This window comes from Ctenocephalides felis, unplaced genomic scaffold (genome assembly GCF_003426905.1).
Source record: "Ctenocephalides felis isolate EL2017-DRISC unplaced genomic scaffold, ASM342690v1 CF-g0.4_SCAFFOLD_03571, whole genome shotgun sequence".
NCBI classification, from domain to species: Eukaryota; Metazoa; Arthropoda; class Insecta; order Siphonaptera; family Pulicidae; genus Ctenocephalides; species Ctenocephalides felis.
Genome location: NW_020539725.1, coordinates 33,506,717 through 33,524,506, shown reverse-complemented (window position 1 = coordinate 33,524,506; position 17,790 = coordinate 33,506,717). Strand labels below are relative to the sequence as shown.

Below are 17,790 nucleotides of genomic sequence, written 5' to 3'. Positions count from 1 at the left end.
TCCGTTTAATATATATATATATATATATATATATATATATATATATATATGCTAGATTATTTGGTATTTTCTTACGTTACTAAGCTTAAAATAAGACCTTAAACTATTTTTGTCCAAAATTTACATAAATGCAATTATAATTACTCTTTGCATTCGATTTACAACCATTATTACATTATGCTAAACTATCCTCATATATGAATATTGTTTAAATCCGCTAAATTATTTAGAGCATTAATGCCATAAAGTTATATTTGGCACAATAATCGCGACACATTTGATTAGTCAATATATTTCAAACTTACAGTAAAAAAATGCTAAAAAAGATATTTCATAAAAAAATAAAAATTTACTTAGAAAGTATATTGAAGTGTTAAAATAAAATAAAGGCCATTGTTAATGCTGTATTGTGTTCATCAGAAAACATTCCAATGATAATGTGTTTTACAGTTTTCAGCAAATAATTTTTTGTCAAAAGGATTAAATCATTATGTTCAAGTTTGTACTTAATGCTCGGTCTATCTATTGCTTTAATTTAAAATAAAGTATTTACTCAATTTTTGGCTCTGCGTATTGAACTTTTCACTCACATATACTCATTTATATATATATATATATATATATATATATATATATATATATACATAATATGGGTTGAGTTCAAAGATGAACGTTACACCAATAAAAGATGTATAAATTGTTTATAATTTTATTTGATATTCCTGTTGCTGGCTAACACTCTACCCCTCATTCAATGGAAATAACTATAATTTTTACTTTACTTAAATCGTTATAAATTATTAACATATTTTTAATTATTATAGTTATTTTGCACTGCAAATAAACTTATAAACCCTTTAGACAATTTTTATTGATGTAAGTAATGCGCGATCTTTAAACTCAACTCATATTTAGTAAAATAATAAAATTAATATCACGCTATCATTAATTTTATGCTTTAGAACCACTCACGAGATGTGCTCTGCATACATTTTCTGGGCCTAAAATTTACGGCTAAGATCGAATAATCAAATTAAATATGAATGAAATAAGTATTTAATCAACTCGCCTTAATCCTGTTGGATCTTCGAGTGGTACACCTTTGGTGTTTTCATATTTCACAGCCAGATGCTCATTAAATATTTTCATTGGAACTTCCGCTTTCTGTGGAATCCTATGAGGAGATTTGGAGGAGTTTTGCTTCACAGGACTAGTCGATCCATGTTCAACATAGAAAACCGACTTTGAAGAAGACTTTGATGGGGAAGAAGTATTGCGATCCTTTTGCGCCATTGCCCTGACATATTTTTCGTCTGCTTCATAAGCGCGTTCGATATAGGAATCGCTTAATGAGCTGCCCATGCTATTATTGCTATGTTTTAACAATGAACATAACTGAAACGAAGATGCTAAGTGTAAGTGGCATTTTGCCTTAAGGCAAGTTGCATGAATTTCCCGATACATGTAAATAATCTACTTGATCAAGCTAATTAGATAAAATTTATGTCTATTTCAAAAAACAGGTTGCGAGTTCCAATTGATATCTTTCAGAGTTATAATATATGTATGTAATTATATTTATTGTAGAGCACAAACACGCGCTTGTATGTCCTAAATGCGCAGCCCATTATTCCAAACTTTAATGCATTGTTTTTATTCAACCAATTTTCACAGACTATTAATATTTAAGAATGTTAGTTTAGATTCTAAGATTTACCTCTTGTATGCCATCCAAAGCCTGAACTGCCTCCCGAGAAGAACCAGATGGTAAATTTTTTCTTAAAATTGATAAATACTGTAATAATTTAATTCTACTCAATGACATAACTGAATAAGCGTGTTGAAGCTCAGATCGAACACTATTGTATTCCTAAACAAAATTAGAGATTAGAATTTAAATCTTGAAACATAAAATAACAATTACAGTAGCAGTCACCTCTATTGAGAAACCATCGAGAACCCCTTTTTGATCACCAGTAGTGCTATTATTCCTAAAGAAGAAGTTTCATGTTAATTACAAAAGTTATTTGAAATATAAAGAGATAGATGATCAATAAATTTTTATATACTAGTTCATATGCTGCAATAGGAAGTTAATATGAAGATTTATATTTTACATAAAATAACTTTACTTGCAAAAACAATTTTGCAATTAGTTTTTATTGAGAAAATTTACTACCTAAAAGCAAGCTTTATGGTAATTGTTCATCATATTTTGCAATTTATGGTATATAAAATAACAATAAAACAAAAACATAAAATTACTTTCGTTATACATAACCAAAATTTTCAAAGTGGACTTTAGCGAATATCAAGAGCATTTTAGCATATATGAGTTCATACATTTATTTTATCACATAGATCTATTTATATCTCGTAACTAGGATTGATATTAGCAAATAAATTATATATCTATGTGTTTTTTACTCAGTATATTTAAGCAAAAACATTATTCAGGAATTTAATTCTATAAAATATTTACCTCCTTGTAGACGAAGTTCTGTCGAATAAGGAATTTCGCCTTATACTCGCAATGGTTTCTTTATTTACTATTGTTGTTGGTGTTTGACTCATAGTTGTTGGCAGGGTTATATAAGAAGTAGCCGTGGGCAAAGCGTAGAGCTAGAACATTATTAAAAAAATTCAATATATACCAGATGCAGATACTAAATTGAAAAATTATTAAAATTAAGAAATTTTTTAAATCGAATTAGCATCGAACAGAAAAACAAAGTTCTGTACCATAATATTTTTTAAAAAGAAATAGGAATGTGATGAAATAATTTTTGTGTTGCAATATTTTATATATAGTTTTTTTTTAAAACAAGTGTATTTTAAAATTACCTTTGGATGCATTAAATGTAGTGCATGCTCAATAATATATGTTATATCAACAGCCGGTGGATATCGCATTAATAATGTTAAACAAGTAGTGTAATCTGCTACTAACACTGAAAAAAAAACAGAAAATTTAAATAAAATATGCATAAAAATTACATTTATAAATATTCTCACATTCATCACGAATGGCCATAAGCATAGCTACAACAATAAAATTTACAAGCCCAAAATTATCTCCTTCTGCAAATATGGCATCCCACAAACAAGAAGATCTAAGAGTGCAAATTCTCTTCCAAAGAGCAATCTCAACCACCGTCTAAAAATAAATATGCATAAATAAATATTAAAAGATACAAGTTTAAAATATTGTAATTTCTGCATACATGCCAAACAGAGGAAGTGGTATGTCTAGCTTCTCAAGATGTTGCTTAAGTTCAGGATCATATTTAGAAAGTAAATTTATTCGAATCCAATTTAATTGCGTCACAACTTCATTTTCAGGTCGATAGTCTTGGACTTCCTGAAGAAATTAATAAAGTAATAACAAAATAAAGACTTATCATTTTTAAAAGCCATGAGTATCATAGCAGTATTGATTTCCAATAGGAAGATCAACAGGAAATTTAATATATAGTTTTAGTAGTCATATATGTACATTATTTTAAGAGGTATAAACATATCTTGTACAAATAAATATATTGTTATTAATTATATTATTAATAATATACAATAACTGAATAAACTCACATCAGACTGGATTTTAGTAACCAATGGAAAGTATCCCCCAGTTGTTGGGATCATATCGTGAATTCTGTAGCAGCATTCTATACTAGACATAATGTGTGTAAATAATGTGCTAAAATTACATAAAAAATAATTAGAAATAATCTAATATTATATATGAATAATAATATTTAATTTATGATATTCCATACCAATTCACATTATTATATGAATATAATACTTACAATGAATCTGCTTCTAGATATTGTGGATTTAAAATTTCTATTATAACATCGCTGCAAAAATAAAAAAGTTATTAAAATTTAAACATGTATATAATTTATATAACTTACTTAATCAGTGCCTGATCTTTTACATGTAACATTGACTGATGATCACTATATAGAACAAATAACAAAGGTGCTAAAATTTCATGCATTCCTTGTCTATAACACATATCAGGATGTTCTCTTGCATAACAAAACAATATAGATATCTAAAAAAATTATAGTAGAATTATATTTTACATTATTATTATTATTTATAATGCATAATTAAGAGACAACACATATCAGGATGTTCTCTTGCATAACAAAACAATATAGATATCTAAAAATATTATAGTAGAATTATATTTTACATTATTATTATTATTTATATTGCATAATTAAGAGACAAATTAATATTAATATCATGATCATACCATAATATTCTGAATATCTTCTCTCCGGAAAAAGTCAACTCCTGGAAAAGTTCTAACAACATCTTGTTTTATAACACCTATTAGCTCCTGGTCACAAAAATGTTTATTCCAAAGACTCTAAAGCCAAAAAATATCTATGAATAAAATGCTATAATGATACACATTTTGCAAGAAAAAATAATAACTTTACCTCATCGTTTCTAGATAATGGGTCATCATCCAAAATTTTATTTTGTCGAGGATCTGAAATCATTTCACTTTTTAGACCAGCATATCTTTCTCTTTGTTCTCTAATTGTATCTAGCCATTGGCTTGTTTGCTGAGGCAATACTCCTAATAAAGCTCTCCAGCATACACTACGAAAACTAAAGAATAAATAAACATTAATAATATATACATTAGCTTTCTTCGTGTAAATAAATATGAAATTCTTATAAATATCAATCATCAAACTACAAAAAGAAAAAACTATCAACAGCTGACAATTATTAAATATAGTTATCGATTCAACACTGAAAAATTTTTTTAATAATTTGATGTGTAAACATCTTAGTCTCATTACTGACAATGAATTGGCCATACAATAGAAATCAACGATAGTAAAAAAATAATTCATATATCAAGATTCCAACAAAAAGAACTTCTATTATAAGATGGAACATGCAACTAGTTTTTAGAAAGCTGTTCAGTATAAAGCAAATAGTTACCGAGAAGATCTAAGCCGGCCTACAACTGCTTTTCTTCTGAGTTCTGTCCAATTATCATCATAAAAATCATAGATTTTGTGCCACTGTTCTCTGTAAACGAGGTTATAAAGATTATTGTTGTAAATATTAACTATTAAAATAATAAAATACGAACTCATATTTATTTATGGATGTGTATCGTTCAGGGGTGCTCTGAGAAGAATCTCTAGAATCACAAACACTTGTTGTAGTTGAACTAGATGTTACATCTGTAAGGCTATCAATGCTTTCACTCTTCAGCTCATTATCATTACTTTTATCTTTATCCATATTTATTTTTTATACACTGGCATTATAATTTGTATATTAATTATATCACAAATGCAGGCAAAATGTTAATAATAATTAATAAATATTAAAAATTTCTTTAATAAGTCTGTGAATTCTGTGTTTTGACAGTTACATGTGTTTTGTCATTTTAAGCCACATGTGGATTTTGACATATTTTGACATATTGTCCTACGGGAATTCGGGAATAGAAATTCTTTGTCTTTGAATAAAAAATAATAAAGAATTGCTATATGTCAAACGTATTTCCCTATTTCTATAGTATAAATAGTTCAATGTTAATATATAGTTAATATATTTAATAATATAATTATTTTTTAGTTATTATCACAATGCCGGTTATAGAGTCCATCATATTTATATCATGAGCTCTAAAAAGTCAAAATGTTAACCTTTTTTTAAAATCAACAAACAGGATTTATTAAATCACTTCGAATATCTACAGTCATCAAATTTGTTATGTGTTTGTGAATTATTTCAATATTGATGTCGATACATTTCACGTGGGATGTCAAAGATCTTGTGACTATTTTGGTTGATTTTTTTTCCAATCAAAACATATTTTAGACTAAAAATGTAACAAAGTTATGAAAACTATAATTCTTAACACTGATTTAAAATCCAGAGTATCGTATGAAACCACAAAATGGAAAAAGTATTCCTACATGTGTTATCAAAAATTTTCAACATATGATTAGAAGGTGAAAGTTGATGTGAATGATGTTAAAATATTCTTATGATAAATGTTTTTGAAAAGAAGCAATATGGATTTATCAGATATAGCGCGGCGTCTGAAGAGGAACTTCGATAGCTATTCCTCATATCGTCGTTTCCTCATAGTTTTAATACTGTTTATTCTAATGCTTTTATATATGGCACCATCAGCCTTCAGATGGTTGCTATCGAGTTCTAAGCCTCTAGAAAATTATGAATATCGTTGTATATCAGATAGATTAGCAGCATACAATTTCAAGAGTGCCGAATATGATGTGAATATCAGACATAAACCTCTGCAAATAAATGAAAAAGATTTTATACCATATGCTGGTAACGGTTTCTTTGGATTGGAGATATCTGACATAGGTCATATAAATATAAAATTGGGCAGATCACTAAATCTTCCCATATTTTATCACCCATTGGTTTATGCATCTGCTGCAAATGGAAATAGCCTCGAAGCTACAGTTGTTGAATATAAAAAAGGTATCATTCACAAATACCATTGTTTTCAGAGCGGCTATTACATATCACATGAATATTATGCTCATCGAACTTTACCTCAGGTTTTTGTTCAAGACATTAAATTTACTAATCCAACAAATTTATTATATGAAGTAGATTTAGTGTTAGCTCATATTTCAAACTGGCCTACGGCCACAACACAGCAGGTTAAACTACAGCATGGTTCTTCTATCTTGGATTATCAAGCTACAACAGGATTTGTACAACTACCAAATGAGGAGCGCATCATTGCTGTTAGTGTAGTTTGCAGAAAATTGTTACCTACACTCATACTGAAGAAAAGGTCATCCACAAATATTGAGCTCTTAATGACCATTGAATATTCAGAACCTATTTTGTTACAAGATTATTCTTTGATGAAAGATGTTGTGGAACGCAAAGCAATAGATGCAATGAAAAATGCTCTGAAGAAAGCTCAACACGAAGGCAAAGAAATATCACAAGCTTTTAGAGGTCAACATATGCAGGTTTGGCAGCATTTGTGGTCTACTGGGTTTACAATTAGTGATTCAAAAGCAGAAAATTCTATTAATGGAGATCAGATAAATGCTACGATGTACTATGTTTTGTCCCAAACTCGTTCATATGAGTTTGAAGAACATATTAGTCAAATACAAAAGAATGAAATTTCTAAATCATTGAGTTATACAGAGGGGTGTTACGAAGGATACCATACCTTGCAAGCTGATAATTTATGGAAAGATTTAAATACTTTGGAAAATGTTAACACAGTGGTTAAATCTTGGTTACTCACTCTAGAAAAACAAGGCTGTCATAATCTTGTTAAAGCAGGTGCCAGTGGGATTAGCCAAGCCATGGTTCTTAGTTTTGGTGGCCTTCGCTTTAGTAATCAACATTTAGAATTCAATATACATCCAAAATATTTGCATCGTGATTACCATTTTCGAAAATTGAATTATGGTAATTTAACTCACTTAAATATTAGTGTAGTAGTAAGAGATGACAATAAAGCTGTACTTTATGTAGCCGTCGATAGAGCTGATAGAAATTATTATGCTTGTGATGGTGGTTGCATGGACGATCCCATTCAATTAGGTCCTACAAAGAAACTATTCCCAGTTAAGCTGACTGAACCTTTGACTGCAATTTTATATATAACTTCTGACAAACAACATATGGAAGATTTGAAACATGCTATTCATGTAAAAGAAGTCAATGAGGCGCCTGCTCATGAACATCATGTGATTGCTTTACACAAACATGGCCATAGATTAGGGGGTCTGCCTACACTGTTTTGGGTATCGATATGTTTTCTAATAATTATCTTCCATGTATTTTTGTGTAAATTGATAATGACAGAATGCTGTGATCCACCAGATAAGTATCGCGGGAGGTACAGTAAACCTTGATTTCTAGTTTTTGATAGTAATATTTATTTATATAGAATTATGTAGTCACAAAATATATTTTGTTATGTACATACTGTACATACCAGTGTACTCCAATAGAATTAGCATATGTACTATTTGTTCCAAAAGCTGGACTTGATGTTATGCATTATATTATTTTCTTCTATTTTCATTTTATTAGTTATATGTTATATATAATTATATTAGTAATAAGTTATATTATGTTCAAATATTTGTATGTATGAAATTTGTATACATATAAAATTATAAGAAGTTTTACACGAAATTATAAGAAATTTTATTCTACTATTTATTACAGATGTCAGTCACAAAACTTATTAGTTTTTAATAATTATAATTTAGTTAATAAATTAAACATTTTCAGCTAGTGTGGTGAATATATATATATATATATATATATATATATATATATATATTTCATATTAAATCAATGAGCTAAATACTCTAGTATAATTTTAACTTAACTAAAAGGCAAGTAATTCTCTAATATGTTAAATACATGTATAAAATGCATTTATAAAAACATACACCGGTACACATTTAAATTGGTGAAGAAATTTTATTACATTGAATACTATATATTATAAAGAGTCTAAAAAATTCTGTAATATATTAAATAAATATTTTATAGCTGCCTGATGGCTGTAAAGATGCTTGATATAGGATGTCTTCAAATCTCTTCTCCAATGTTAAACAGTATTCTGAAATTAGTTGAGTAAGCTCCATTTTAGTATACGAAACAAAAGTTAAGAATAAATATCAAAACCATTTGTTTTAATTCTTCCAACAAATATAATCTTCAGCAAAATACATGGTGGAGCAGACTGCTTGTAGATATTAATTAGTCGCACTATTAACGTATGGAACAGCTGTTTATAATGTATGCATATATATATATATATATATATATATGTGTGTGTGTGTGTGTGTGTAATTGTTCTAGGATTCAATTACTTTTTTCCTTCGTGGCCTGAATTGCCACAAAATTATAATATAATTTGAATTTTTAACTCATTGATTTAATAACTGATAACACAAAATCTCGCTTGTATACATTGATATTGATATAATCACTTTGTAAAAATCTACTTAATCTATTTACAGTTCATAATTTACATTTGAATCTGCTTTGCATACTGATCAATCAGAAATCTACAGATTCATCGAGATCTATCCGTTTATAAATTTTCTATTGTATGAACAGTGAATTGAATTGCATAATTTCTAAACAAAACTTATAAGCCTATTAATCTCATCAAGAAAAATATATAAATGCACATTACAAAATTTGCTTTAATATTCAAATCACTCATAAAGCAAGTCACATTATCTCAGAACATTATAATTTCACACTGACTAATAGTGCAAAAAATTTATTACCTACAATAATTTAAAGAGAGCTAAATTATATTTAGTTTGTAAAAAAAACTTAAAAGCTAGTTGTGATATTTGATCAATTTACTAAACCAAAATCTTTGGAAATTGATTTAAAGACTACTAAATAATTTATAATCTCATTGTCAGTATAAATAATTATGCCTGGGAAATATAGCATGTGCCTGTTTTTCTAATGGATCACATTGGTTCCTGTAGCGATGTGTGATGATAACAGCTAACACCTAAGAAAATACTCCTTCTTCACTATACTTAATATTGCACTCAAAATAAACCACAAATACCATATTAATTAAACAATATGTACCATGGTACATATTGCAATATGATGTCCATATGCCATGCATAATTGAGTTAAATAGAGATTTGAAGAAAAGCCTTACAGAAATAATTAGTGGTACCCATTATTCTCACAAAATAAGAACATATCATGCAACTGTTGAACATTTATACTTATAATATATAATGGAAATATAAATGTTTTATTGAATTATTAGAACTACTTAACTATTTGAAAAAGTTAAAATAATTAAGCATTATTGATAGAAAGTCTTTCTTAATTATGTATTAACTTCAAGATTATGTCATTGCACACACATTTTCTGGTAAGAAAAAACGAGATAATGATTAGACAGCTGAAAGCATTTCTACCAAACTGTCATCGTAACCCAACAATTTAGATTAAAATATAATTTATTAGTTACATATATGTATATAAGTATGTCATGAGTGGCAGGACTTTAGTTACATTAACTTCATTAAATGATGTTGTAGCAAAACTAAAATATTGAGCTCCTTTTAATGTATCATCGATGAATAAAGTTATATTGATATACATATATAATATTTCAAATAATTGAAAATATATTTTAAAAAATGATAATTATAAAGTTTAATTAACCCTTTTCCACAGTAAATATGTTTAGTGCAAAATGAGTGATAATTTACATATAACATGCAATTGGCTTGTTACATACTATACGTATATTATTATGAAAATGTATTACTATTTCACCAACCCATTGTGAAGTATATTACAAGCATATGAAAATTAATTATAGAAAAGCACTAGGATTAGCACGAGGATCTTTTTGATTGCGATAACGCACTGTTAACCAGACCCCAACAAACTGCAAATTCATAAGCATTATTTGTTAGTAGCTAATTTATATGTATATATTAATAAGTAAATTAACAAATAGCTTATAAGATTTTAGAATGAAATGAAAAACATATTAAATATTATTTAAAGCTTCAATCAATATAAAAATAAGTTTATAGTTATATACAACTAGAATTATTTAATATATGAAATTATTAAATAGTAGAGTTTGAATAGATAAATACTAATAATTTTAAAAGCTTTTGCATTTGAATTACTGAAATCCATTATAACAATGTAATTATTATTAAAAAAAAGTTATATAATATTAAATTTTTCTCAACACTATACCTCAGTGAAACTGAAAAATAATCCTATTCCTCCACAAAGTTTAAATGCATGATCCATGGTAGATTGAATTTTATATAAACACGGTTCACAATGGCAGTCTGATCCAGATCCATGTGGACAACATCCCAGCTAAATGTTAAAGTGATTATTTGAGAATAAATACTTTTATAAAACATATGTTAATTTTTGCTACCTCAATAGGATTGCAAGAGGTTGTGTTTGAATGGCTATCAAAACCGCAACATGAAAATGATTTCTGTACAGTTTGTCTTACAGTTTCAGATCTATTCCAGCCCTGAAATATAAACATAAATAAAATTACGAATACATTCAAAATACTGTTCAATATAGTAGTGAGGTATAATATACCTGTTCTGCTAATCTTTCCTGTTGAGTCGAATTAACAGCTAATGCAGCACATGCGATTGAGAATTGTATTAGAAATAGCAGGAATAATATTACCATATACTAAACAGCATTAAGGTCAACATTATAGTTGTACAAAATGTTTATATATGTGTTCATCATTAAAAGGATACAAAAAATAGCATGACTTGATGATGTTTTACTGCTCCTACTAATCCCAATATAGATATCATTATTAATAATATCCCACAAGCCAATATTCCTCCAATAATCGGCAAATTCATAACAACACTAGCTGCCTGGCCGTATGCTGCTACGCCAATTAAAATAAATGAAACGATCTATAACAATAAACGTTTATAAAACTAAAGTTACAGTAAATTCTAAATAGCACATTGTTTATAATTTTGTCCACATAGGCAAAAATGTTGATTATTAACTTACAATGTATAATATATTTAGCGCCGTAAGGGCATTTTTTGAACACGTGAATCCTCCACACATTTTAATTATTCTAATAATTTTCTCTATGTATTTTCAATGGATAAAATAATTTGTATATTATTTAATATGTAAAACACTTTTAATTTCTAGTATCACATTCATGGAAATGACCCCAAAAAAATCATGGTATTAAGAAATTAGTGAAGATAGTTTAATAGCACATTTTACTTATTGCTCAAACGTGGAGATTGTCGTAAATGATAAAACTAGTTAAAAAAAATATTCGATTTATTTCTAAATATAGTCACAATATGTCAAAAGACTGTCAATATTTTTAGTAGTGACTGATTATAATAAAAGATTAACAATTAAGAGTGTTAACAGAGCAGCGTAAAAATCCCTATTTTTTACTTCCATGCGCAAATCTATTGGTATTGTATCAGGCAACACCACGGAAATGTCAAAAATAAACCGCGAACTTTGTTATTATTGTTTAACCTTCGTTTAAGTTTTTAACATTTTATTAATTAGTTTTAAATGAAATAATAATGAAGTGCACAATCCCGGAAATTTCATGGCATAATCGCGATCCTGTTTTATCAATTGATTTACAGCCAACCATCGCGAATAATGAATTTAAAAGATTGGCTACTGGTGGAACCGACTCTCATGTTCTGGTATTAAGTTTGTTTCTAGGAATGAGAAAAGCAAAATATATATATATTCCTAATTATATTGCTTAGTAAATAGGACAGGTGCTGGGTATTTAGATGCACTTATTATGTTAATATATAAAATTTAAAGTCCTAATAATTTAACAATTACATATAAATAAGCAAAATCAAATGTACAAATATATTTTATTACCCTTTCCAATCTCTGAAGCATCAAAATAATTTACAGTACTGCACAGGCATTATTAAAAAAATTAACAAACTGATTAAATTAATTAGATTTTAGAGTTTCAGAGTTTGTAAGCAATTAGTTTTGACACAATATGCATTACATCAATTGTGAGATTTATTATAACTTTAATATGACACATTATCATAATTGTTTAGATATGGTATATTCAAACAACCGTTGATGGTTTGGCAACTGTTGAAATAGCAGCTGATCTTACTAGACATGAGAAAGCAGTTAATGTAGTGAGATGGAGTCCATCTGGGGAATATCTCGCATCTGGTGATGATGATAATATAATTATGATTTGGAAACAGAGAACTGATGCAGATCCACCTTCTTTAGAAGAAGATAACGAAGCTGATAAAGAGATTTGGTCTTCTATTAAGGTTTCTATCTCTTAATGTTATGTTTTATTTATATGTGATGTTCTAAACATTTTAAGAATATATTCTCAAAATATAGAGATTTAAGCTGTTCTTATCTTAGAAAACCCTGAATTTGTTTAATTAAATTCTTTACTAGGTTTTGAGAGGACATCTTCAAGATGTGTATGATATTTGCTGGTCTCCAGATTCATTATTTCTTATAAGTGGATCAGTTGATAATACTGCAATTTTGTGGGATTTAAACAAAGGGAAATCATTAGGAATATTGGATGATCAAAAAAATTTTGTACAGGGTGTTGCTTGGGATCCTGATAACAAATATGTAGCGACAATGAGTAGTGATCGAACATGTAGAGTGTATGATATTAAAACAAAGAAGGTTGTTAGTCGAAGTTCTAAGGGTAATTATCATTCACATATTTCATTCTTAATTTCTTAGTTCTAGTCAAAGTAGATATGATCCTTGCCAGAAATGAAATAGTTTATTCAATAACATGTTATTTCTTAGATCACTCACTTACTTGGAAATTTGAAAAAAAATTGTCATTAAACTAATAGTTAATATTAAGTCATGTTTTTTACTATTTTCCAATAATTGTATGTATTAAATATATATATATATATATATATATATATATATATATATATATAAAATTTTAGGTAAAGCTGAGGGTGAGAATAATATGTGTCCAAGAATTTATCATGATGACACTCTACAAAGTTTTTTTAGAAGATTATGTTTTTCACCAGACGGTTTACTTCTGGTTGTACCTTCCGGTGCAATAGAAAAAGAAGGAGGGAAAGTTCTTAATACTACCTACATATATAGCAGATTCTCCTTAAAAATGTATGTTTTTTAGAATCATAATTATGATAGGTGTATATCAAATTTATTTAAATATATCTTAAATATTATTTGAGAGTATGTACTTAGGTGGAAATTGATCAATGTTTATTTTGATTTCGAGTCTTCAATTTTAATTTCATACCAGTATAAATATTTGGTTTTATTTTGGCACACTTTGATTTTATTTCCATAAAATATCAAACTATGCTAAAAGGTTCTTTGGATATTCTACTTTTAAAAACAGGAAAAATCAAAAATATCAAGTTTTAAATTATACTTGTTAAAATAATAATTATATGAACCAATTAACACTTACATTTTTAAATTATTTCTTTTTCAGACCTATCGTCACCCTACCCTCGAAAGAATATTCTATAGCTGCAAAGTTCTGTCCTTTATTATTTTGTTTACGTCACAAAACTCCAGTTATACCTTTACCTTATCGTATGATTATAGCGGTTGCCACTCGCAGCTCAGTCATATTATATGATACAGAACAATCAACACCTTTTGCTGTGATTTCAAATATTCATTACACAAGGTTAACTGACATATCTTGGTCTAGTGATGGAAAAATTTTGGCTGTTTCTAGTACAGATGGTTTCTGCTCTATTATAACATTTTCAAGTGATGAGCTAGGTGAGATCTACAAAGTTGAAAAGAATTCAGAAAATAATAACAAAGAAACCGAAAAAAGCGCAAAAATTAATTTACATGTACTTGATGAATCTGCAATGGATTGCACAGAAGGTACTGAAGCATTGAATGATGAATCACAAGATGAAATAAGATTAGTAATTGAAGATTCACAAATTGATGGAGAGGATATAGTTCCATCAACTCAGCAACAGAAACAAATCTGTGCAGACATTGAAAGTGAAAAAGACTCACATAATGATCCTACACAGAAAACTGATATTAAAGATGACATAAAAGAAACAGCACCTTTAAAGAAGGATTCAGTCACAAAAGATGATAAGCCAGTAACAGTTAAAACGCCAAGAAGGGTTTCACTGATTACCTTGTCCAGCCCTAAATCTTCCAAAATAAAAACGAAAGAATGAGACTTGTCATAATTTTTAATAAAATATCAAATTTATTATAAACCAGCTTTTATTTAAAATTGTATTTCAAACTATAAACTATGATGAACCTGTCTTAGAGTCAGCCTTTTCGAAATATTTCTTCTTTTCAATAGGATTTGGAATTATCTGCAAAAAAAAAAAGTAAAACATTATATATATTCTTATCACATTACACATTGTTTACTTTTTTTTTCTATGTTTCTCTATGAACTCTAGTAAAGAAAATAGATAAACAAAATATTAAAAATATTTTTCTGAAATCATAATTTGTTTTTATAATGAAATTTAGTAAAAAAAATTGTGAAGACTACTATTTATATTTTGTAATAAGCTTGTAAATGGAGAAAAATTAATTATTATTTGTAATAGCATATTTTGTTGCTAACCATATTTGCATTATTTTGTAGAAACAACAGATAAATTATGTTTACCGTATCTTGGCCTGGTTTCCAGTTTACAGGACAAACTTCACCATGCAGATCAGTAAACTGGAATGCCTGTACAAGCCTTAAGGTTTCATCAACTGAACGCCCAACAGGTAAATCATTCATAGTAATTTGTCTTAAAATTCCCCTTTGGTCAATTATAAAAAGTCCTCTAAATGAAAAAATACATGTTTATATGGGGCTATAAATATTACAAATTAAGTAAAATTACCGAAGAGTGTGGCCTAAATCTTCCAAATATACGCCATAATCTTTTGAAATTGTGTGAGTAAGATCTGATAATAATGGAATTCTTATTTTTCCAAGACCACCTTCTTTTCGTGGTGAGTTCATCCATGCCAAATGTGTAAAATGAGAGTCGACTGAACATGCTACGACTTCTGTATTTATTTCACGGAATTCATCAATTCGGTCAGAAAATGCAAGAATTTCAGTGGGGCATACAAATGTGCTAAAAAAAAGATGTTAGGTCATGTTTTAAATGCCCATGGTATGGCTTATAACATAACAGTAGACCAAGTGTGCCAATACTCACAAATCCATTGGATAGAAGAAAAATACTAAATATTTTCCTTCAAAATCTTTTAGTGATAGTTCTATGAATTCACCATTCACTACCGCGGTTCCTTGCCATTGTGGCGCTGGCCTAGAAACTATTATACATAGTTTTAAATGTTAATATGAGCTCAGCAAAAGAATTGAGTTAGGTATTTTAATATTATAAAACAGAAACATGATAGATACATGGAGTAAACAAATAGGAGGGTCAAATATTAAAATAAGTGAAAACTTAAATAGAAAAAGATCTTTTAAAAAATTAGTTAATTTTTCCTAAATACATTCTACTTATAAATCTATGAATTAAATTTTGTTGGATTCTTATTGAGCATATGATGAAATCATGTAATTAATACTTTGTTCTACAATTATATTATCTTAAATTTCTTTTGAATATATTGTACATTTACTAAGTACAAATCTTAAAAGATATACAGCGCAATATATCTTGCAACTGTTTTAAAATTTTTCAAAAATAAAATGTCATTATTTTTCAATTAATATCGCTGCTACAACTGCCAATAAAAGCTACGATGTGTTTATGAAAATAATATTACTGGCAATATAATATTTTAAAATTTAGTACAGTTTACATATAATATGTTTACAAGTTTTTACAAACTACTTACTAACAGCTTTCGTCCACTGTAGTTTGTGATCAGATTTATCTGTTCCTTGAGGATAAACAGTTCCTCCTGCGTAGGACTGACATGAGCCTTCGTCATTTGACATACTATTAGCGCAAAAGACATAAAAAACTAAATACAGTCCACAAATGACATTTCGATTTTGAAGCAATTGTTTCATTTTTGATAAACTATTTGATCGATTCAGGGACTTTCAAAAACATACGTGCAACGTGTAAACCTCGGCTATCTAATTGTTTATCTATAACCTATAACCGATATCCAACAATCCATCCCACGTCAAACAATAACCGAATCAACGAATCAACATAAAAATGGATGAATTGAGGTAACCCTAATCAGAGACTGCAAGGCTTCTTCATCTTCTGTCTTAAGAGTTAGCGATAACGCATACTAGTGACTTTTATTGTAGAACGTATCAATAATTTGAATGTTCAATAGATTTTTTTTTTTTTAATTGGCGTATGGGGTTGCTTTAAAGTAAAATATTAATTAATATTTTAAAATATATTGATTTAAATACACTGAGAGAATATTTAAAAAAAAGTGTTGATTATACAATTCTTTTTTCAATATTAAATTTATCATAAACTTTTTGATATTTGTTCCACAAATAACGTTAACAAAATAATCAAAAAGTTATCCCATTCATGTATATTGCTAATTGCCTACAATTGACTTAGTATATGGATACGTTACATTAAAAAAAATAAAATGCAATATAAAAACAAACAATCTCTGCTCATTGTGTGTACTACATTAACAGATCGCAGAATTCATACAAAAATAATAGAAATATAACAAATGCGTCTAATACAATTGTAACACGAAGAAAACAATATCATTTCAAATTTTTCATGGATCACAAACTTTATTTCATGAAACGTCTGTACATTTGAGACCAAGGTCTGTAAACAATTAGTATATTGTCTAGGGTCTGTAAATTTATTAAAAATATAATTATTACTACACAATAAAATATTAATTATAATTTATTAATATTAATAGTAATTACTGTTTAAATACAGATCAACTTTCTCTAACAAGGCTAGACACTATACTAAAACATAAAAACATATAGCATGTATAAGAAACGAATTCATATAGATAAAGGGATAATGATGGATATTTTTATATAATTTAAACATTCACGATTATTATTCAATCCCTTCATTTTTAATTAACCATCATTTTTTTCTTCTCACATTTATTGATTTTATCAGTATTCAAAGTGCTCATATCTTCATTTTGTTTCCATTCTAACAATATCTATAATAATATAGATTTATAAATTGTATAAAAATATTAAGGCAATATGATAAT

General features: G+C 27.7%; 5 protein-coding genes across 5 annotated transcripts; 2 read left to right on the top strand and 3 right to left on the bottom strand.

Annotated features, from left to right (window-relative positions):
- Positions 1-638: 638 nt before the first annotated feature.
- Positions 639-5,372, bottom strand: LOC113385218 (TBC1 domain family member 5-like). The gene is given in 16 exon segments (XM_026623041.1): positions 639-1,001; positions 1,070-1,395; positions 1,718-1,870; positions 1,937-1,991; positions 2,483-2,622; positions 2,845-2,951; positions 3,016-3,105; positions 3,108-3,157; positions 3,225-3,357; positions 3,576-3,697; positions 3,810-3,860; positions 3,918-4,060; positions 4,268-4,384; positions 4,458-4,632; positions 4,975-5,064; positions 5,129-5,372. Coding segments are annotated over 16 exon segments (1,950 nt in total). The 5' UTR covers positions 5,284-5,372; the 3' UTR covers positions 639-958.
- Positions 5,373-5,974: 602 nt separating this feature from the next.
- LOC113384857 (uncharacterized protein KIAA2013 homolog) lies at positions 5,975-8,006 on the top strand. The gene has a single exon (XM_026622624.1). The coding sequence runs from the start codon at positions 6,045-6,047 to the stop codon at positions 7,911-7,913; it is 1,869 nt and encodes a 622-aa protein (XP_026478409.1). The 5' UTR covers positions 5,975-6,044; the 3' UTR covers positions 7,914-8,006.
- A 1,373-nt stretch (positions 8,007-9,379) lies between these two features.
- Positions 9,380-11,831, bottom strand: LOC113385250 (tetraspanin-13). The gene is made up of 6 exons (XM_026623084.1): positions 11,593-11,831; positions 11,322-11,489; positions 11,152-11,250; positions 10,976-11,077; positions 10,783-10,911; positions 9,380-9,553 (listed from the first exon to the last, which is right to left on the bottom strand). The coding sequence occupies exons 1-6, from the start codon at positions 11,650-11,652 to the stop codon at positions 9,455-9,457; spliced, it is 657 nt and encodes a 218-aa protein (XP_026478869.1). The 5' UTR covers positions 11,653-11,831; the 3' UTR covers positions 9,380-9,454.
- A 275-nt stretch (positions 11,832-12,106) lies between these two features.
- Positions 12,107-14,817, top strand: LOC113384456 (chromatin assembly factor 1 subunit B). The gene is made up of 5 exons (XM_026622168.1): positions 12,107-12,269; positions 12,654-12,884; positions 13,021-13,285; positions 13,545-13,731; positions 14,072-14,817. The coding sequence occupies exons 1-5, from the start codon at positions 12,141-12,143 to the stop codon at positions 14,793-14,795; spliced, it is 1,536 nt and encodes a 511-aa protein (XP_026477953.1). The 5' UTR covers positions 12,107-12,140; the 3' UTR covers positions 14,796-14,817.
- LOC113384457 (peroxiredoxin-4-like) lies at positions 14,810-16,786 on the bottom strand. Its single transcript, XM_026622169.1, has 5 exons — positions 16,450-16,786; positions 15,798-15,915; positions 15,474-15,713; positions 15,248-15,413; positions 14,810-14,942 (listed from the first exon to the last, which is right to left on the bottom strand). The coding sequence occupies exons 1-5, from the start codon at positions 16,625-16,627 to the stop codon at positions 14,874-14,876; spliced, it is 771 nt and encodes a 256-aa protein (XP_026477954.1). The 5' UTR covers positions 16,628-16,786; the 3' UTR covers positions 14,810-14,873.
- Between the last annotated feature and the right edge of the window lie 1,004 nt (positions 16,787-17,790).